Source organism: Scyliorhinus torazame, chromosome 5 (assembly GCF_047496885.1).
Source record: "Scyliorhinus torazame isolate Kashiwa2021f chromosome 5, sScyTor2.1, whole genome shotgun sequence".
NCBI classification, from domain to species: Eukaryota; Metazoa; Chordata; class Chondrichthyes; order Carcharhiniformes; family Scyliorhinidae; genus Scyliorhinus; species Scyliorhinus torazame.
In genome coordinates, this window is record NC_092711.1 from 70,835,394 (window position 1) to 70,858,405 (window position 23,012).

Genomic DNA, 23,012 nt, shown 5'->3' on the forward strand with positions numbered 1-23,012 from the left:
GATACAGAGCACGGAGAGAGCTGTACAGGAACCTGAACATGGTGAGGATTACACACACAGTGATACAGAGCACGGAGAGAGCTGGACCGAAACCTGAACATGGTGAGGATTAAACACACAGCGAATCAGAGCACGGATAGTGCTGTACATAAATCTGAACATGGTGAGGTCCTTGTACAGCTCTCTCCGTACTCTGTATCGCTATGTTTGTATTTCTCGCCATGTTCTGATGTCTCTGTGCTGTATATCAATCTGCGCAGCTGAGCAAGATGTCTGCAGTGTCATATTTGTCACCCAGACAACTAACTGTCGTCTGAACGCGCTTTATTCCAAATTCATATTTTGCCGCAGAGCCCTAATGTCACTTAATGTATTAATTATGTCCATAACATTTCCAATTCTACCCAAGTTGGCCATCGTTTCAGCTCTGCGCAAATCAACTGCACATCTCAATCATATAAGCTGCTCGGCTACCGGCCATTTTACAGCTCAGCATTGAACGTAACATAATGGATAATGTGTACACTTCTCACATGGCGCAGCATTTGCATGGCCTCCATGTCAGATGTCCAGCCATGCCAGCTAAATCATGATGAGTTACTCAATTATATATCTATTTAATGCTTAGGAAGCATTAAAACTGAAACATTTCTCAATGAACAAAATACATGATGTAACGTGACACTTCAAAGTCTGAAATATTTGGAAACACGGTGGAAATGGCAAGCGCTGACCTAATGTTAGAAATAGGACCTCAGAACATAATCTACCATCAAGGACTCCAATTAATGGAGATGCAAAGGCATGGTTTGGCGGGAGTGTTTCATGTTGGAGCGCAGAATTGGAAACCAGCAGTTCGCCCACAAAGAAAAGGAACCATCCACCTTGCCAATGTTGCAACTGGGAGGCATGGATCCGTAAATTAATCTATTTGTTTATCGAACTGTAACTAAGGCACATGTTGTAACTTAATTGACGCTCTGGAGACTTTCACCCTGTATAAATGAGGGACGCTTTTAATGTGTTCCAGTGCTCAGGTGTATAGCTTAGAAGATTCCCTTCATTTCAGAAAAACGATGCACGGGCCAGCGAGTGGACCGTTTTACGCCGTTTATTATCCTGTCCTCACCGTTATTGGTGTCCCGGGTAAGCTATCTATTCCAAATAAATTCGTAGGTTTTACTTTGTAAATCATCGCAACACTTGCCGGTTCCATTACGGGATTAGGCTGATTTATTTCATAAATATGCAGTCCATAAAATCCCTTCAGTGCAGAAGGTCATTCGGCCCATCGAGTTTGCACCGACGCTCCGTAAGAGCACCCAAACCTAGGCTCTCTCCCCCATCCAATCACGTAATTTCACCTTTGGATACTAAGGGACAATTTAGTATGGCCAATATTCCTAACCTGCGCATCTTTGGACTGTGGCAAGAAACCAGAGCACCCAGAGGAAAGCCAAGCAGTCACGAGGCGAACGTGCACACCCCTCACAGTCACCCAAGTTCGGAATCAAACCCAGCTACCTGGCGCTGTGAGGCAGCGTTGCTAACCACTGTGTCACCGCATTGTGTTGTTTCAGTGCTGTTTGAGGAACTTTAACTGGGTTCTTGTATAGTGATGGAAGGTACGCTATTGCATTGCTTTAGGGTGAATTAATGTTTATTATTTCCACTTGCATTGTGTCACAATACAAGACTCCAATGTAATAAAATGCAATCTCGGCTTTTATTGTTGCATTGGACAATGGCGAAAGACAGTGCACTAAAATTCAATGCAGCATATTAATTTCACTATAACGTGCCACATACATTTATTACAGTGCAATAATTACATTCGATGAATTGTGATATAAAATGTATTAATTGATCACAGGGGTGTGCAGCACCACCTCTGGTAGGATGTCGTACATTTCATTTATTGTTGTACACATCGTAATAATATTTTCATGTATTCACGGGAAATTAATGATTCTCTACCAAGGTCATCATATATTCCCTATCTCTTGGTTCTACTTGACAAGTTAGAGTTCAACTATGTTTCCTGTACCACCAAAGTCCGTGCGGTAAGGGAGCTTCACAACAGATTAATCAAACAAACTTTGCTATCAGCAGCCTAATGAGAAATTCGGACAGATGACCAACCGCTGCATCAAATAAGTAGGTTTAAGCTGAGTGATAATGAAGGAAAGAGGCAGAGTTCTCGAGGTAGGGAATCGGAATCACAGACAATAAGGCTTCGGCAGCTAACGGCACAATGGCCACTTAAGGAGCATTTAATTTCCTGATTATGCAAGGTGGTAAATGGCTGTGCCTAACAGGGTTGCAGGAGGTTACGGGGATACATCACCAACAATCCTCGTCCATCCACATAGGCACTGCGACTAAGAACGCACAACAGCGCCTATATTCTCAGGAAAGTAAAAACTTCGGCATGGCTGCATTCACCCTTACCAACGTTTACAGATGCACCATAGAGAGTATCCTATCTGACTGCATCACCGCCTGATGTGGCAACTGCTCGGCCCAAGACCGCAACAAAGCACAGAGACGCCTCCCATCCATTGACTCTGCCTACACCCCCTGCTGCCATGGGAAAGCGGGCAGCATAATCAAAGACCTTTCACCCGGGTTATTGTCTCTTCCAACCTCTTCCATCGGGCAGAAGATACAAAAGTCTGAGAACACGCACTAACATGTTCAAAAACAGCTTGTTCCCCGCTGTTACCAGATTCCTGAATGACTCTCTTATTGACTGAACTGATCTCTCTACACATCTTATCTACAGTTGTCGCACTATTCTGCGTATGCTCCGCCCGTGGTCTATGTATTTACATTGTGCATTTATCGTATGTCATATGATTTCATCAATGATCTGCCCGGACTCTACACAGAACAATACTTTTCATTCTACCTCGGTGTGCGTGACAATAAATCTAAAGAGTGGCAAGGCTGTGGAGGGATATGAAAACAAGACTGAGAATATTAAATTCAAGACGTTTCTAAGCCTTCAGTTATTGTAGGTGACAAAATATAGCAGTGATCGATGGCAGCGACTTCTTGTGAGTCGGGACATTGTCACTAAGTGTCTCAGATGAGCTTAAACTCAGTAAAAGTTCAAACTGGGGGAACGCCAGGACAATATTCCTCTTGTCAGAATCAAGTTTTCACAATGTCATCGGGGAGGTGGAGGTGATTCGCAGTTGCAAATTCCTAGGGGTGCACATCTCCAAAAATCTGTCCTGGTCCACGCACGTCGACGCTACCACCAAGAAAGCACAACAGCGCCTATACTTCCTCAGGAAACTAAGGAAATTCGGCATGTCCACATTGACTCTTACCAACTTTTACAGATGCACCATAGAAAGCATCCTATCTGGCTGCATCACAGTCTGGTATGGCAACTGCTCGGTCCAGGACCACAAGAAACTTCAGAGAGTCGTGAACACCGCCCAGTCCATCACACAAACCTGCCTCCCATCCATTGACTCCATCTACACCTCCCGCTGCCTGGGGAAAGCGGACAGTATGATCAAAGACCCCTCCCACCCGGCTTACTCACTCTTCCAACTTCTTCCATCGGGCAGGAGATACAGAAGTCTGAGAACACGCACGAACAGACTCAAAAACAGCTTCTTCCCCACTGTCACCAGACTCTTAAATGACCCTCTTATGGACTGACCTCATTAACACTACACCCTGTATGCTTCATCCGATGCCAGTGCTTATGTAGTTACATTGTATATGTTGTGTTGCCCTATTGTGTATTTTATTTTAATTCCCTTTTCTTCTCATGTACTTAATGATCTGTTGAGCTGCTCGCAGAAAAATAATTTTCACTGTACCTCGGTACACGTGACAATAAACAAATCCAATCCAATCCAATCCAAGTTTCACCCGCAGCTAACGTAAGGCAGGTTTCTGCTGCGCGATGTTTTGGTCAATGCTGGAAGTAAGCAGTGTGGGTGCTGCATAATTGACATGGGGAGGAGGGCTCGACTGAAGATGAAACAGGAGGCCAACGTTATAAAGGTCTGAAGCCTCAGAGGATGCGAGAGAACGACGCTATTGTTGGCGACAGAAGACAACGTTTTCTGTCTCACAAGTATTAAATTAAAGCAAATATCTTCTCCAGAATTGAACATCAAAGAAATGGCCAGGGGTTTGGAATAGTTGGAATCTGAATCGATCTCAAGCGGGTGAGGAGGTTTCAGAATTGAGCAGATGAGGCTGGTGTTTGGAGTCCTCTTTTCAATTTCTCTCTCTCTCTCTTTATGTCTCACAGCCAACTTGGTGGCGATCATGATCTTATCCAGAGGACAGTGCGGACTATCCCGGTGCATCACCTACTACCTGGTGGCGATAGCGGTGAGCGATTTCCTCGTCATCATCACCGCCGTCATCCTCAACCGGATTGGCGGAATCTACTTCCGGGAAAGTGCCCTGTCCACCACCACCGGATGCGCTGTCAGCACCGTGCTGGTCTATGCCACCCGGGATGGTTCAGTCTGGCTGACCGTCGCTTTCACCATCGACCGTTTTGTGGCCATTTGCTGTCAGAGCCTGAAAACCAGATACTGTTCTGAAAAAACTGCTTTGTTGGTCATAGGAATTGTCTGTGCCCTGAGCTGTGTCAAGAACATTCCTTTCTACTTCAGCTACCAGCCATTGTACATCCTGGACGGAGTGCGCTGGTTCTGCGACATCAAGTCCATTTATTACACCTTGCCCGCCTGGCAGGCCTATGACTGGCTTGACCGTATCTTAACGCCATTTCTCCCATTCCTCCTCATTCTGCTGCTCAATGCGCTGACTGTTCGGCACATTGTAGTGGCCAGCAGAGCCCGCAGGAGGCTCAGGAGCTCCGAAACTTACGGAGACCCGGAGATGATCAACCGCAAGAGGTCAATCGTCCTGCTCTTCGCCATCTCTCTCAGCTTCCTCCTTCTCTGGGTCACCTATGTCGGACATTTCCTTTACGTGCAGATTACGGATGAGGCCTATTTCACCGGGCTAGATTTTAACGACCCGCAGTTCATCCTTCAAGAGACAACCAACATGCTCCAGCTGCTCAGCTCCTGCACCAATGTTTTTATCTATGCGGTGACCCAGACCAAGTTCCGAGATCAGCTGAAGAGCGCGCTGAGGTTTCCCTTCGCCACCCTCGCTGCTTGCATTACCCGGTGAAAGAGCAATACAACTTTTGTATCTCTTCATTTAAGGCTCACCATCTCGAGCTGTTAATTCCATATTATATTCGTTCTTTTTGTGACACTTTATCTCTCATCTGAATCAGATATCAGACATTCCAGGGCTCCAAAGGCCTCCCCTTCCCCGCACTCCTTGGGTCTGAATGCCCGTATTCCAGCTCCGAGAGTCCAGAATTTCTAGTGCTGATGGAGTGCTGCAGTATCGGAGAGACTGACCTTCCAGATAGGACTCCATAACAAATTCACATCTGCCCTTACAGATAGAGTGCACATGGTCCCCGCTAATTCTATCAGAGACCAAGAAGTGACCCCCCCCCCGCCCTTCAATATGAGTCACTCAATTAACACCATTACAATCATTTTTCGTCTTTCATCTCACTGCTGTTTTTGAAATATCACTCATTGTTTATTCTTCGTAATAGCCAAGCTAACGAAGACTCTTCTACCATGATGTTTATCCTTCACATTTCGAAGAACGTATTTGACAATCTGCTAGGTTTTGTGAAGCATTGAATTGTGACTTGAAATGTTCCGTTTGAAGGGAATCTGCACATTGGACAACAAATTCCTTTGCAAACACTGGTAAACGTAGCGTGTGTGTGCGCAGCGGGGAAAGGGTGGTCTAGTCTAATATACAGACCGACATATTGAAATAGAAAAAGCGAAATAAATACTCTCCTACAATATAAAAAAAATAGGATCTAGTGTAATATGAAAAAAGACACGATCCTGTGTAATATAAAAAGAGACATGGTCCTGTATAATAGAAATAGAGACCTGGTCCAGTACAATATAAACAGAGACAAGAGGTCTAATATAATAGCACCAGAGACATGGTCCAGTGCAACATATACAGATACATGCTCTGTTGCAGTCATATCTCAGACTGAAGCTATTGCAATATAAGCACACACGTAATATCGTGTAAATAAATAGAATTCTGTTTCACGGAATTATACAGGTGCGGCAAACAATTCTCATAAACAGTGGGGTCATATTATTGTTACATAACGACTGAGGCAGGTACTACAGTAAGATTAACTACAGAGAACTAGAGCAATAATAACTGAGAAAGAGCCTGAGATAATCTAAAGAGTCGGTCTTCTAGTCATAGAATTATAAAATAATACAGCACATAAGGAGGCCTCTCGGTTCACCATGGTTGCGCCAGCTGTTTTAAAGAGCCATCAATTCAATCCAACTCCACGGCTATTCTTTATGAAACATGCAATTGCTTGCACATCATTTACTTATCCAATTTGCTTTTGAAACTTCCCATGGCCTCTGCTTCCACCAGCTTTTCAGACAGAGCATCCAGGTCATATCAGCTCGCTGCTGAGCAATGCCTTTTCTAGTGCCGCTTTTGGTGCTCTTGCAAATTACATTAGATATGTCTGATTTGGTTACCCCCTTTCTGTCATTACAAATTATTCCATGTGTTTCAATATTACTGTCAGATGACACCTTAAACCTCAAATCTGCAAGAAGATGTATTTTAAATAAATTGGTACCTCCACAGGCATTAAGTCACTTGTCTTTAATACAATCTATTAAATATCTTCTAGTCCATCTGAAAGACCACAAGACCATACACACATAAGAAATAAGAACAGGAGTAAGGCGTTCGGAACCTCAAGCCAGCTCTGCCATTCAATCGGATCATGGGTGGAGCCAACACTCTGTCCGTCCACTTTCCTGCCTTTTCCACGTCACTCTTGATTCCCTTACTGAATCAGAATCTGTCTATCTCAGCTTTAAATCTACAGAAGGACGCTGCGCCCACAGCTCTCTGTGGCAAGAAGTTTCAAAGAATCACAATCTTCTGAAAAAAGAAAGTGCTCCTCATCTCAGTCTTCAATCTGAAACTATACCGTCTGCTCCCAGAGCCTCCCATGAGGGAAAACATTTTCTCAGCATTTCTCCTTTCAACCACCTTAAGAATCCTATATGTTTCAATTAGATCATCACTCATTCTTCTAAACTCCAATGAATAGAGTGCAGCATGTTTAACCTTTGCTCAGAAGACACTCCCTCTTTAACAGGGACAAGGGGAGGGAGGGGGGCGTCCACACCGAGTAAATAAAGAAACAACATGTTTATTTACATCACAATACATATCCAGTACGGTAGAACCTACCGGGATCATTTCTAGTCGGTGCTTTACTGGCCATCCTTTTATACAGAGATTAATAGAGGTCCCGCATGAGAATCTCGTACTCTGCAACGGCCAGGGGGAAGATAATCATTCCCACCCTGTAGGCCTCGTGCGGGCTATTGCATCCTCCATACCGGGATCATATTACTGAACCTTCTTTGAACCGCCTCCAATGAAATCATATCTTTTCTAAATAATGACACCACACCTCCTCAGAGTAGTCCAGATGTGGTCTCACCAGCACAGTTTCAGCAAGACTCCTCTACTCTTATACTCCAACCCACTTTACAAAATGGCCAACGTTCCGTTCGTCTTCCTGATTACTTGCTGCGCTTGTATGCTAGCTTTCTTTGTTTCATGCACAACTAAGCCAAGTCCATTTGTGTTGCAAATGTCTGCAGTTTTTCTCCATTTAAATACTACTCTGTTCTTTTGTTCTCCGTTCAAAAATGAACAACTTTATATTTTCCAACATTATACTCCATTTGCCATCTTTTTGCCTACTTACTTAACCTATCAATATCTCTTTGCAAACTCTTTGTATCCTTCTCGCAACTTGCCTGTCCACCTGATTTTGTGTCATCTGCAATTTTCACTATGGTAAATTAGCTTCCTCCCTCCAAGTCATTAGTATATATGCAGTCCCAGCACTGATCCCGCTGGAAACCCATTGGTTTCAGGTCGCCAACCTGAAAAAGGAACACCTTATCTCCACTTGCTGGTTCCCGCCCATTAGACAACTATCTATCTATGCAAGCACGGTAGCCTTGTGGTTAGCACACTTGCTTCACAGCTCCAGGGTCCTAGGTTCAATTCCGGCTTAGGTCACTGTCTGTGCGGAGTCTGCACATCCTCCCCGTGTGTGCGTGGGTTTCCTCTGGGTGCTCCGGTTTCCTCCCACAGTCCAAAGATGTGCAGGTTAGGTGGATTGGCCATGATAAATTGCCCTTAGTGTTCAAAATTTCCCTTAGTGTTGGGTGGGGTTACTGGGTTATGGGGATAGGGTGGAGGTGTTGACCTTGGGTAGGGTGCTCTTTCCAAGAGCCGGTGCAGACTCGATGGGCCGAATGGCCTCCTTCTGCACTGTAAATTCTATGATACTACCTCCAACACCTTGGGCTCTTTTCTTTAAACTTAACATTTTGTGAGGTACTATGTTGAATGCATTCTCGAAGTCCAAATGCAACATACCTACTGGTTCCACTCTACCCACTCTTTATATCTTTCTTAAAATCTGGTGCGGATCATTTTTTGATGCTTAGTGAGGAATCTGTGAAGTCTAGCAGCATTTCCTTGTTTTTGTAATCTAAGCCCTTGTTAAATAATGCAGCGAGCAGGAACAGGTTGAGATTATTTCTTAACGTTGCATCCTCTTCTATATGCATACTTCCAGTTCTTTTTGTCTCGGCATTTATTTTGCATTTGCTTACTTGGGTTACATTTCCAGGATCTCGTGAAATATAAACATGGAAAAAGCCTAGTGCAGTAATCACTCAGCTGGCACCTCTTGTAATATAAACAGAGTGATACTCTTCAAATACAAGCAGACAATGAGCCAAGGACAAGTGCGTATCTTATTGACCTGTTCAGACAAACCGTTTGTATTTCATTTCGTTCATTCTTTTAAATTTTCCTATTTCCTGAGGTTATTTTATTTTGATCTGCTGTTTGCTTTCTCTGTTACCTCTTTTCCTCTGTTCAGGCTGGTTCTCCTAACCTGCTCTGCTCGTTTCTCCCAATCTTCATCCTTCCACTTTTGTTTTAAACACATTTAGAATACCCAATTCACTTTTTCAAATTACGGGACAATTTAGCGTGACCAATTCATCAAACCTGCACATCTTTGGTTGTGGAGGCGAAATCCACGCAAACACGGGGAGAATGTGCAAACTCCACACAGACAGTGGCCCAAAGCCGGGATCGAACCTGGGACCTCGGCGTCGTGAGGCAGCAGTGCTAACCACTGCGCCACCATGCTGGCCGCTCATCCTTCCCATTTTAATCCACAAGTTCCTAACTAGTCCCTCTTGTCCTGGTTAACCGAACATTCTAAACGTTGTCTCTTTATGTCCCCAGCGTTAAATCCGTTTTTGTTTTTTGAAATCTGTACCAGTGTGGATCACCTTACCTCAGTCACAATTAGAAGTCTTACAACACCAGGTTAAAGTCCAACAGGTTTGTTTCAAACACTAGCTTTCGGAGCACTGCTCCTTCTTCAGGTGAATGAAGAGGCATGTTCGAGAAACATATATATAGACAAATTCAAAGATGCAAGGCAATGCTTGGAATGCGAGCATTTGTAGTTAATTAAGTGTTTATAGATCCAGAGATAGGGATGACCCCAGGTTAAAGAGGTGTGAATTGTCTCAAGCCAAGACAGTTGGTAGGATTTCGCAAGCCCAGGTCAGATGGTGGGGGGTGACTATAATGCGATATGAATCCCAGGTCCCGGTTGCGGCCGCACTCTTGTGTGCGGAACTTGGCTATAAGCTTCTGCTCAGCGATTCTGCGTTGTTGCGCGTCCTGAAGGCCGCCTTGGCCAACGTTGTCTACCTCATACGCTGAGGAAAGGATGTCCTGAAGCGTGGTGCATTGGTGAGACCATACAGACACTGTGACAACGAATGAACGGACATCGTGCGACAATCACCAGGCAGGAGTGTTCCCTTCCAGTCGGGGAACACTTCAGCAGTCAAGGGCATTCAGCCTCTGATGTGGAGTCGAAATTAGTGTGAAACACGCTGGAGAGCAGCAAATGGGTCATTCCTTTTCAATCAAGGGAAATAATGAATTGGAAATAATCATATTTAGGCCCATTCACTTACAGAAATCATCACATTTCAACATGTGGTTCTCATGGTTCCACTTTCCTCCCTCCAACTAAGGTAAGCAGAAAAATATAATAACAGGAACTGAGGCACTTTACTTTTTAGCTGCATTTAACCCACATTCATCTGCAATTTGTTACAAACTAAATTTTGGGACCTCCAGCGATGGTGATGAACTGGTACATCAGTGGAAATGGTTTCTTGATAATTGAAGCCAGCAAAGACTTACTGAGGGCAAATCGTGGTTAATTAAGCTGTTTGTGTTTTATGATGAGCAGCAGAGATGGTTGATCTGAGTATTGCTGTTGTTGAAGTTTCAAAAGCCATTTGACAACGTGCTGCAGCGCAAACTTATGAGCAAGAATTGAGCTCTTGGGGTAAAATGGGTAGTGCCAAGATCGATAGGAAATTGCCAGAAAACAACTAGCAGTGTGGATCAGCTGTTGTCTGGGGTGAAAGGAGATTTGTAGTGAAGTTTCCAGGGGTCAGCAGTACGGCCTTATCTATGACACATGAATGATCTGGACCTTGGTTGAGAAGGACGATTTTCAAATTCTGCGGATGGTATGAAACTTGGAGGTGTTGCGAACCATCAGTGGGTGTCATGTGAGAGTATCTTTAAGTGGATGTGTTTATCAAATAGCTGCAGTGATGTCCGAGTGTGATTGCTGCTGGGCTGTCTGTCTGCTTTACTTTCGTTTTCGAGCAGGCAGCTACAGTGCGTTTTAGTTTCGTTTTCAGAGCTGGAAAGCTGCAGGCAAAGCAAGTAGCTGAATAATGATCTCTCTCTACAAGCTACAGACTGTCTTCAGCTCATTTGAGGATTTCAAAGTAATAACTGTTTCTGTATAGAATTTACACCTGTGGTCTTTCTTTGCAAAGGGTTTAACATATGGATGTTGTGAGGAAAGTTATGAAGGGTTACTTATAGAATATTGTATCTGTGGGGATTATTGATGTTAATAGTTGTTAAGATGTTTACTGTGGGTTTATAAAGTGCTAACTGGATTCATAAATCAACATGGTTTTGTTTTAAAAGTCCTTTAGATCTCTGTTGCATCACACCTATAAAGTAGGCCCTTGTGCTCCCCATAACCACAATCTATTAAAAGTTGTGGGTCAGGTGAACTCCATGATACACTTTGGTGTTCTCTAAACCCTGGCCCATAACAGTCGGATAATATACATCAAAACCAGGAAGGGAAGTTGGTGGAATGGGCTGGAAATTGCTAGATTAATTTTATTGCAGAGAAGTGTGAAGTAATGCATATGGTAGGCAGAATGCAAAAAGACAAAAGAAAATAAAGGGAATCATTCAAAAGGCTGTACAGGAGCAGAGAGAGCAGTGTGTGTATATGTGCATAAATTATTGATGGTGGTGGGACAGGTTGAGAAAACGGTCAATAAAGCAATTAATAAAGAGCATTATCGACGGGAATATAGAATACAGAGAAACGGACGTTATGTTAAACGTGTAGTAAATAGTAAATTCTGGTTGGAATGAACTGGAGCATTGTGGGCACCACACTTGACGAGGGTCTGAAGTGATGAGAGTGAATGAAAAAAATGTTCACAAGAATGGTTCCAGAAATGAGCAACTTCAGTTACGAAGATAGATTGGAGAAGTTACGACTATTCCCCTTGACAAGCAGGTTGAGAAGTGACCTGGCAGAGGTATTGAAAATCACGAAGGTCCCAGACAGAGCAGATTTGAATCAACTAATCCCATTGATAGGAGGATCGAGTACCAGAGGGCGCAGATGGAAGGTAATTCGAAAAAGAATGATGGAGACATAAAGAGAAGGATTTCACCCAGTGAGTGGTTAGGATGTGGACTTGACTGTTTGAGAGTATGGTGGTGACAGGGTCAATTGATGGATTATTATCTCAAGAGGAAAAAAACACAATGCTAGGCAGCGGAGAAAAGAGTGATAGTGTGCATTCTCCTTCAATCGGACAACACTTACATGTCGGTCCGAACGGTCTATTTCTGTACTGAAAAGGTGCTCTGACTATGTTTAAAGAGAGGGCAGTGGGTTAGCTGTAATGCCACTGGGTTATAATTGAGAAGCCCAGGCTAATTCTCTAAGATCAAGTGTTCAAATCCTATTACAGCAGACAGAATGGCCCAGTAACTTATCAGTTCATGGGGTCAAACGTGGTCAAACGAATGCTGGCCTTGCCAGTGAGGCCCACATGCCATAAAATATATTTTTTAAATCAGCAACTGCAATAGCAAGGTTTGGCCTGTTGATGGCGGTAACACCGTGATTGCTGATATTACATGAAGCATAGATCCATTATGACATGCAAGCTGTGGTCCTCGCCAAGGGAACGAACTCAGGCACAGTACGTGTGAAAACTGGGGTCAAGCAGGGCTGCGTCATCGCACCAACACACTTCTCCATCTTCCGTGCAGCAACACTCACCCTGGCACGCTGAAGCTCCCCGCTGGAGTAGAGCAAACCTACAGACAAGCGGAAAATTGTTCAACCTCCGCCGCCTCCAGGTCAGAAGCAAGACCATCCCAACCTCAGTCATCGAGCTGCAGTACGCAGACGACGCCTGTGTGTTCGCACGTTCAGAAGCCCAGGTACAAATGATTGTTGACCGACGTAAATGAAAGAATGGACTGATGGACCTCAGACTAAACATCCGGAAAACCAAGGTTCTTTTCCAACCCGCTCCTCCCACACAAAACAGAACCCCCCCCCCCCCCCCCCAACCATTCAGATCCACGGTGAACCCTTGGACAATGTGGATCATTTCTCACACCTCGGGAGTCTCCTCTCGGTGAGGGCAGACACTGATGACACAATCTAAAATCGACTCCAATACACTAGTGAGGTCTTCGCACGCCTGGAAATTAGAGTATTCGAAGAATGAGACCACAAACCTAACCGAATCCCCCGTTATCAAAATCCTGGGGGCTACCATTGACCTGAAACTGAACTGGACTAGCTATAAAACTTATTTGGCTACCAGAACAGGTGAAAGACTAGGAATTCTGTCTCAGGTAACATACTTCCTGACTTCCCAAAGACTGCCCACCATCTACAGGGCACAAGTTGGGAGTGTAATGGAATGCTCTCCTTATCTGAATGAATGTAGCACCAACAACAGTCAAAAGCCAAGTCATCATCCAGGACAAAGCAGCCCGCTTGATTGCTAACCCTTCCAGAAACGTTAAATCCCTCTACCACAAATGAACAGTGGCAGCCGTGTGTACCACCTAAAAGATGCACCAGAACTCAACAAGGTTCCTTAGGCAGCGCCTTCCAAACACACTAACAGTACCATCCAGCAGGACAAAAGCAGCAGATACCTGAGATCACCACCATTTGGAGGCCTTCAAGTCACTACCTTTGTGACCTGGAAATATATCACCGTTTCTTCACTTTCTCTCAGTCAATATGCTGGAATGCCCTCCCTAACAGTTCTCTGGGTGTACCTATATCTTAGGAGCTGCAGCGATTTAAGAAGGCAGCTCACCACCACTTTCCAAAGGGAAACTAGAGCTGGGAAACAATGTTGACCTATCCTGCCACGCCCTCATCCCATTTATTAATTTAAAACATAGAGTAATAATAGAGACAGGATCTGGTCCAATATAGACAGAGATATATGCTAAATTAGTGCTCACATGAATTGTTATGAGAGTAATATAAACCGAGATATGGACAACGTTGGCATAAGTCAGACAGCACTTGATCGAACTTGGAATAAGTATGTATTTGTATGGTCATAATCGTAAAAATACTTTGTTGAATAATCATTGGAACAGGTCAGAATAACAATCCAGGAAACAGATTCTTACTCAGAACTGATAGGGACATGGTTCCAAGAAATAATAATATAATATGAGAGGATTAAAACCTGAAAGGCAGGCAATCAGATAGATAGGGTCTTTGTGTCTACCCTTATTGGATACTTACTTTGAATGCAGAAAATACAGTGAGTGATAAAATTAAGAAATTTCAACCTGCAGTGCATTACTGAAGAGATCGGTGGATCGAGATTGACGATGAAGTGCAGCCCATCAAAGCTGGGTATGAAATAACCATGTGTGTGTGAGAGAGACAGAGAGAGCCAACGCCTATTGGTATCATAAAAAATGATTTCCCTCCAGCTTAATTACCGAGTCGAGCACCATGGCAATATCAACTGGATCAAGTCGGCCTCATGACAATAAAAATAGAAATTGCCAGAACTGCTCTGCAGTTCTGGAAAGAGAAAGCCTTCACGTTTCATGTCACTGACAGAACATCAGTACCAGGTTCATCCACCTGAAAGTAACTGCAGCATATTTGGTAACACTTCATTTTTGAGCTGTTTGAACTGGGTTGAAATTCCACTCCAGGATTTGTTGACCATGGAAGGAGTGTTCCTGCAACTGAAACAGTTTGCTAGTCAACTTCCAAAATCCATCACCCTCTCCGCACCTTCCTGTGAGGATGGAAATAATGTGAATGGAAGAAAAAAAAACTGATTTTCCATCCGCTCTCTGACCTGTTGAGTCTTTCCAGCAGCTTGTGTTTATTTTAGATTTCTTAAATTTAGATATCTGTAGTGTGTTATCCTTCTATCAATGTAATGAGATCTGTGAACAAGGTATTGATTCATTGGTGGTATCTTACCCCTGAGTCAGAAAGCTGTGGGTGCAAGTCCCAGTCCAGAGCCTCAAACGCACAAGAAAGGTCAATTCTCACCGTGATAGTTCATATGAACATCCTCCTATTTCTTGTGTCCATTATTTTCTTAGACTCAGGAGGAGTGCGGGGACCATGAGACCATAAGAAACAGGACCAATAGACCATTCAGCCCTTCGGGCCCGCTGCATGATTGAATAAATTCAAGTTAATCGCTGATCTAACACCCAGTAAATCCATATTTCTACCTTTTTCCCCGTAAACTTTAATCCCCCAACTGACTAAATTCTCATGGAACTCAGCCTTGAAAATGGACAGGTCTCAGGCTCTGCAGCTTCCGGGGGTAAAGAATTCCAAATATTCACCAACCTTGAGAGAAGAAATTCTTCCTCGAATCCATTTTAAATGAGAACTGCCTTATTCTGCGACCCAGCCCTCTGGACCAACAACCTCCCAGCAGTGGAACCACCATCTGAGGTGTGAAGGACAGAGCAACGATTACCAGAATCTCCATCCAGCGGAGGACGGGTTCCTGAGATATCACTGATGTTTTCACGTTCCCGCTCATTTCTAAAAAAAACAAGTAACATCTCTATCCTTGCATTTGCGAAGTGATTCACAACGACGCGGCCCGGGGTCAGACTGGGCTCTGGTATAATAATAATCACAGAGACCGGCTCCAGAGTATCAATAACAGAGACTGCCGGGCCCGGGGTCAGTCTGGGGTCTGGTATAATAATAATCACAGTGACCGGCTCCAGTGTATCAATAACAGAGACTGCCGGGCCCGGGGTCAGACTGGGGTCAGGTATAATAATAGTCACAGAGACCGGCTCCAGTGTATCAATAACAGAGATTGCCGGGCCCGGGGTCAGACTGGGGTCAGGTATAATAATAATCACAGAGACCGGCTCCAGTGTATCAATAACAGAGACTGCAGGGCCCGGGGTCAGACTGGGGTCAGGTATAATAATAATCACAGAGACCGGCTCCAGTGTATCAATAACAGAGACTGCCGGCCCCGGGGTCAGACTGGGGTCTGGTATAATAATAATCACAGAGACCGGCTCCAGTGTATCAATAACAGAGACTGCCGGCCCCGGGGTCAGACTGGGGTCAGGTATAATAATAATCACAGAGACCGGCTCCAGTGTATCAATAACAGAGACTGCCGGCCCCGGGGTCAGACTGGGGTCTGGTATAATAATAATCACAGAGACCGGCTCCAGTGCATCAATAACAGAGACTGCCGGGCCCGGGGTCAGACTGGGGTCAGGTATAATAATAATCACAGAGACCGGCTCCAGTGTATCAATAACAGAGACTGGGGGCCCGGGGTCAGTCTGGGGTCTGGTATAATAATAATCATAGAGACCGGCTCCAGTGTATCAATAACAGAGACTGCCGGGCCCGGGGTCAGACTGGGGTCAGGTATAATAATAATCACAGAGACCGGCTCCAGTGTATCAATAACAGAGACTGCCGGGCCCGGGGTCAGACTGGGGTCAGGTATAATAATAATCACAGAGACCGGCTCCAGTGTATCAATAACAGAGACTGCCGGGCCCGGGGTCAGACTGGTGTCTGGTATAATAATAATCTCAGAGACCGGCTCCAGTGTATCAATAACAGAGACTGTCGGGCCCGGGGTCAGACTGGGGTCTGGTATAATAATAATCACAGAGACCGGCTCCAGTGTATCAATAACAGAGACTGCCGGGCCCGGGGTCAGACTGGGGTCTGGTATAATAATAATCACAGAGACCGGCTCCAGTGTATCAATAACAGAGGCTGCCGGGCCCGGGGTCAGACTGGGGTCAGGTATAATAATAATCACAGAGACAGGCTCCAGTGTTTCAATAACAGAGACTGCCGGGCCCGGGGTCAGACTGGGGTCAGGTATAATGATAATCACAGTGACCGGCTCCAGTGTATCAATAACAGAGACTGCCGCGCCCGGGGTCAGACTGGGGTCAGGTATAATAATAATCACAGAGACCGGCTCCAGTGTATCAATAACAGAGACTGCCGGGCCCGGGGTCAGACTGGGGTCTGGTATAATAATAATCACAGAGACCGGCTCCAGTGTATCAATAACAGAGACTGCCGCGCCCGGGGTCAGACTGGGGTCAGGTATAATGATAATCACAGTGACCGGCTCCAGTGTATCAATAACAGAGACAGCCGCGCCCGGGGTCAGACTGGGGTCAGGTATAATAATAATCACAGAGACCGGCTCCAGTGTATCAATAACAGAGACTGCCGGGCCCGGGGTCAGACTGGGGTCAGGTATAATGATAATCACAGAGACCGGCTCCAGTGTATCAACAGCCGTCTGCTGATAATATTTATGCAGGGATGCAGGGAGCTTAGTTTTATTCGCCAGTGAAACTGTGAGATAGCTATGATGCCTCGGGCCTTGGCCCAGTCTTCCTTGCATTAAAAAGGGATTGCAACCATCTCTGAGTGAGGAGCGTGTGACTGACTCCACCTGGGATCTTTTATACCCAATGGGAGGACAATCATGGCGGACTCGAGAGACTTCTGATATCTGAGGTGATAATGATGGATCTTTCAGGGGAACCGAAAACATCTGTTTCTTCTCATTCTTACCAACACTTCTCCATTTACACAGACACAGATAAGCCGCATCCGCCAGGTTATGGAAATTAAATCATCAAAACCCTATCGCATGAAGAATTCGTGCCACAAATGTTAAAGATAATTGTACTTTTTCTGAGCAAGTTCTATCCAGTGTTTCTTTGTTCAAAGTAATGAATTTATCATAGAATCGCTATAGTGCAGAGGATGGCCATCGAGTTTGTGCAGACCCTTCGAAAGAGCTCCCTACCTGGGTCAAATCACCGATCTTGTCCTGTACCCCTGCCCAACCTTTGGACACTAAGGGCAATTTAGCATGGCCAATCCACCTAACCTGCATATCTTTGGACTGTGGGTGGAAACCGGAGCACCCGGAAGAAACCCACGCAGACACGGGGAGAAAGTGCAACCTCGACACCCACAGTCACGCGAGGTCAGAATCGTCTGTTCCCTGGCGCCGTGAGGCAGCAGTGCCAAACACCGTGCCGCTGAAAGTTTCCTGACAATTATCTACCCACGCCCAGGTTCTGCCAAATGACCGGAACAGAAGAGGTACTGGGACAATGATTAGAAATGAGCCATCCGACTGGCCCCATTGCCTATAATACAGAGCCTCCTGCCAGTTGTAATAGTCTCTCTTTAATTACTCTGTTCAAATCTTCATGGTTTTAGCAGTTTGGTTAAATAGACAACACAGAGAGATGGAGAGAGATACGGGGGGAGAGAGGCAGAGTAAAAGTGAGCAAACAAACATGAAGAGGAGAAAGAGAGACGGTGGGTGGAAAGAGAAAAGCTGAGAAACAGTAAAAACGAATTACACAGAGAGAGGGAGAATGATAAAATATTGAAAGGGAGCAAGATATCATTTCCTGGATTCAGAGAACCGAGTGACTGATCCACTGACCATCCAATTATGCCCTGGAGTGGAAGGTCTAAACAGATCACACCAGGCTCATTTGTAAATGTCACCGCAATGTGATCTGTGTGACTCTGCCCTCACTCTGTGGGCAGATATAGGCTCCACTGACAGATGTTCTCACCAGATTGTGGTCCTTGGATTTATTTCCTGCTCAGAAGCGAGATGTGCGGTTTGGAACCGGCAGCAGAGAAACAGGAAGTTGTGTTACCTGAGAATGAAACAGCAGGCGTCAGTTTCATGTTATCACCGTGAACAGTCTTCCTGCCTGTGAGGGTGAACTCACTCTGTCAGCATCAAGAACAACCACACAGATTGCTGCCGCTCTCAGCATTACATTCACCTCCATTCCCATTCCCTTTAAAAGGTTAGAGTACTTGTGCAAAAACACATTAACCGAAGGGGAGATGGATAGAGGGTTGTCACTGGGGGAGAAGAAGGGGAATCAAAACAACAATTTCGCTAACAGAGGTTATACTAAAGTAGAAAGTTTGAAGTAAGTTGATGTCTCTGTGAGTGAGAGACTGAGAGAGAGAGACAGACAGACAAAGAGAGAGGTAGAGACCGATAGAGAGGGAGAGAGTGATTAATCTTTCAAGACATAAAGTGCCTTCAACAAAAAATGATTTAAACAGTGTGTGCCAGACCCGGCTGCTGTGTACCTGTGTATGGGAGTTAAGTCTGAGAGAGAGAAGCGGGATCAACAGAGAAAGCGAGGTGTGCTGATATGTAAGTAATTTGAAACATATATTTGCCTTTGAAAGGGAATGAACAGCTTGATATTACTGTCATGATAACTCAAGAACAGTAAATATTGACTGTAGCACAGGATCTGGAAGGTAATTTCAACACAATGTCGTCATGTTCTGAAAAATAATTGCAAGTATTTGTACCACCATTTTGTAAAAAATGAAAAATGATGTGTTCCAGACCAACGGACCGCCATAGACATACAGACACACACACACTTACACACACACTTTCAGACTCTGACTCTCTCAATCATTGGCCACAGCAAAAGCAAACGGAATCCCTTCAGCAAAAAGGGTGAAAAATAATTGGCACCATTAAAGAAAACAGTGAGTAATTGTCACAGGTAAACACCAGTATGAATTAGTGATATCTACCACAATGGCGTTTGTGACTGTGCTGTGTGATGTGAAATTCAATATGGCTCCTTTATTCCTCGTCTTCTCCCTGTTGATGAAGTGAATGTCACATGACTCACTCTAAACTTTCAGCAAAATATTACACACATATCACCGGAGCAATCGCACCAACACCGTAGCACACGTGGCTAGAACTGTGGTTTCACACCGCCAGGGCCCAAGGTTCGATTCCCCGCTGGGTCACTGTCTATGTCGCGTCTGCGTGGGTTCCCTCCGGATGCTCCAGTTTCCTCCCACAGTGCAAAGACGTGCAGGTTAGGTGGATTGGCCATGCTAAATTGCCGTTAGTGTCCGAAAAAAAGGTTAGGAGACGTTATTGGGTTATGGGGATAGAGTGAAAGTGAGGGCTTAAGTGAGTCGGTGCAGATTCGATGGGCCGAATAGCCTCCTTCTGCACTGTATGTTTTATGTAAATAGTTATTCATTATGCTTTTGTAAGTGAATTAAATCTGAGAGAGAAAAGGGAGCTTAATTAATCTACGTGTCGTCTGAAACAAAGAGATGAGAACAGATCAGCAGTAATTTGACAGTTGTATTTGCTTTTGCAAGGAACGTCCACAACCCCTAATAGTTATTGACACGACGAAATGTATTCTGAAAAAACGAAGTGAGTGCCCCTTTTCACGCACGCAAGGCAGTGGCGCAGTGGTAGTGTCGCTGGACTAATAACCCAGAGACACAGAGTCAAGCTCTGGAGACCCGGGCTCCCAACGCGGCAGGTGGTGACAGTTAAATCAAGAAAAATCTGGAATTAAAAGCTGACCAGGAAACCATTGTTGATGGGAGTAAAAACCCATCTAGTTTATTGATGTCCTTTGAGGAAGTTCTTCTGTCGCGTTTAACGGTTCTGGCTATAGCAATATTGCTTTAACTATGTTGTCGCTGGACTAGTAATTCAGAGACCCAGAGTCAAATTGGCAGGTGGTGAAACTTGAATCCAGAAAATTCAGGAATTTAAAATCTGATGCTGACACTCAAACCATTGTCGATTGTAGTAAAAACCCATCTGGTTCACTGATGTCCTTTAGGGAAGGAAACCTGTTGCCCTTAACCAGACTGTCCTTCATATGACTCCACATCCACAGCAAATGTGGTTGACTCTTAAATGCCCCCCGGGATGGGCAGTTGCTGCCGGCCCAACCACCAACTCACACATCGCATGAACGAATAAAACATATTTAGAGTTTTGAAAATGAAAATCCACCCATCTTTTTCTTTCTTTCCTTCTTTCTTTCTTTCTTTCTTTCTTTCTTTCCTTCCTTCTTTCTGTCCGTCTACCTTTCTTTCTTGCTTGCTTTCTTTTTATCCATCTATCTATCTTACTATCTATCTATCTGTCTATCTATCTATCTACCGACCGACCAACTATCTATCTATCTATCCATCTATCTATCTATCTATCCATCTATCCATCTATCCATCTATCCATCTATCCATCTATCCATCTATCAATCTATCTATCTATTAGACAACCATTATTTCTTTCAGCCATTTGCGCGATATGGCATCGCTGGTTGGGTCAGGAATTATGGCCCATTCCTAGTTGCCATTCAGAATGTGGTGGTGAGCTGACTTCTTGACTCGCTGCAGTCCCTGACATGCAGTTACACCCATACTGCTATTAACGAGAGAATTTCAGTATTTTTACCCAGCCACAGTGAAGGACTGACGATATATTTCCAAGTCAAGATGGTGAATGACTTGGAGAGGAACCTCCAGGTGTTCCAAGGTATCTGCTGCTCTTGTCCTTGTTGATGCTTGTTACCGTGGGGTATGGTAGGTGCTGACTATGGAACCTTGATTTGTTCCTACAGTACATTCTGTGGATGGCACCAGTCAAGCGGACTGCTTTGTCCTGGATGGTGTAAAGCTTCTTGAGGTTTGTTGAAGCTGCACTCTAGACAAGTGGAAAATATTCCATTACACTCCTGAATTTTGCTTTGCAGACGATGGACAGGCTTTGGGCAATCAGGAAGTCAGTTACTCGCTCCAGGTTTCCTAAACGTTGGACTGCCCTGGCAACCATGTTATTCGGCTGGCTCGTCCAGGTTCCGGTCAATGACAACTCCCATTGGGCAGCACGGTGGCGCAGTGGGTTAGCCCTGCTGCCTCACGATGCCGAGGTCTCAGGTTCGATCCCGGCTCTGGGTCACTGTCGGTGTGGAGTTTGCACATTCTCCCCGTGTCTGCGTAGGTTCGCCCCCACAACCCAAAGATGTCCAGGCTAGGTGGATTGGCCTCAATAAATTGCGCCTTAATTGGAAAAAATGAATTGCGTACTCTAAATTTAAAAAACAAATGATAACTCCCAGGATTTGGATTGTGCGGTAACCAATGAAAAGGCATCAGGTACTTTATGCTGTGAGGTAGGACTGTTTGTAATATAAAATGAGACACATAAGACTTCAGCCGTGAATGAAACAGAATCTGACACAATAATATCAGAGAGTGGAGTTAACGTAATGCAAATGGAGATTTGCTGTAGTTGAGCAACAGATCCGAAATAGAACATAGAACAATACAGCGCAGTACAGGCCCTTCGGCCCACGATGTTGCACCGAAACAAAAGCCATCTAACCTACACTATGCCATTATCATCCATATGTTTATCCAATAAACTTTTAAATGCCCTCAATGTTGGCGAGTTCACTACTGCAGCAGGTAGGGCATTCCACGGCCTCTCTACTCTTTGCGTAAAGAACCTACCTCTGACCTCTGTCCTATGTCTATTACCCCTCAGTTTAAAGCTATGTCCCCTCGTGCCAGCCATTTCCATCCGCGGGAGAAGGCTCTCACTGTCCACCCTATCCAACCCCCTGATCATTTTGTATGCCTCTATTAAGTCTCCTCTTAACCTTCTTCTCTCCAACGAAAACAACCTCAAGTCCATCAGCCTTTCCTCAGAAGATTTTCTCTCCATACCAGGCAACATCCTGGTAAATCTCCTCTGCACCCGCTCCAAAGCCTCCACGTCCTTCCTATAATGCGGTGACCAGAACTGTACGCAATACTCCAAATGCGGCCGTACCAGAGTTCTGTACAGCTGCAACATGACCTCCTGACTCCGGAACTCAATCCCTCTACCAATAAAGGCCAACACTCCATAGGCCTTCTTCACAACCCTATCAACCTGGGTGGCAACTTTCAGGGATCTATGTACATGGACACCTAGATCCCTCTGCTCATCCACACTTTCAAGAATTTTACAATTAGCCAAATATTCCGCATTCCTGTTATTCCTTCCAAAGTGAATCACCTCAGACTTCTCTACATTAAACTCCATTTGCCACCTCTCAGCCCAGCTCTGCAGCTTATCTATATCCCTCTGTAACCTACTACATCCTTCCACACTATCGACAACACCACCGACTTTAGTATCGTCTGCAAATTTACTCACCCACCCTTCTGCGCCTTCCTCTAGGTCATTGATAAAAATGACAAACAGCAACGGCCCCAGAACAGATCTTTGTGGCACTCCACTTGTAAC

General features: G+C 44.8%; 2 protein-coding genes across 2 annotated transcripts in view; both read left to right on the forward strand.

Moving 5' to 3' along the window:
- LOC140418341 (uncharacterized) overlaps window positions 1-23,012 on the forward strand; it is a 397,355-nt gene that overhangs the window by 108,358 nt on the left and 265,985 nt on the right. The gene's annotated exons all lie outside the window — the stretch shown is intronic.
- On the forward strand, window positions 4,300-5,184 carry LOC140422605 (probable G-protein coupled receptor 139). The gene has a single exon (XM_072507611.1). It carries the CDS (start codon window positions 4,300-4,302, stop codon window positions 5,182-5,184), a length of 885 nt encoding a protein of 294 aa, XP_072363712.1.

Bases quoted from the DNA above. Each gene is read 5' to 3' on its own strand.
- LOC140422605 (XM_072507611.1), top strand. From the start codon at position 4,300: ATGATCTTATCCAGAGGACAGTGCGGACTATCCCGGTGCATCACCTAC.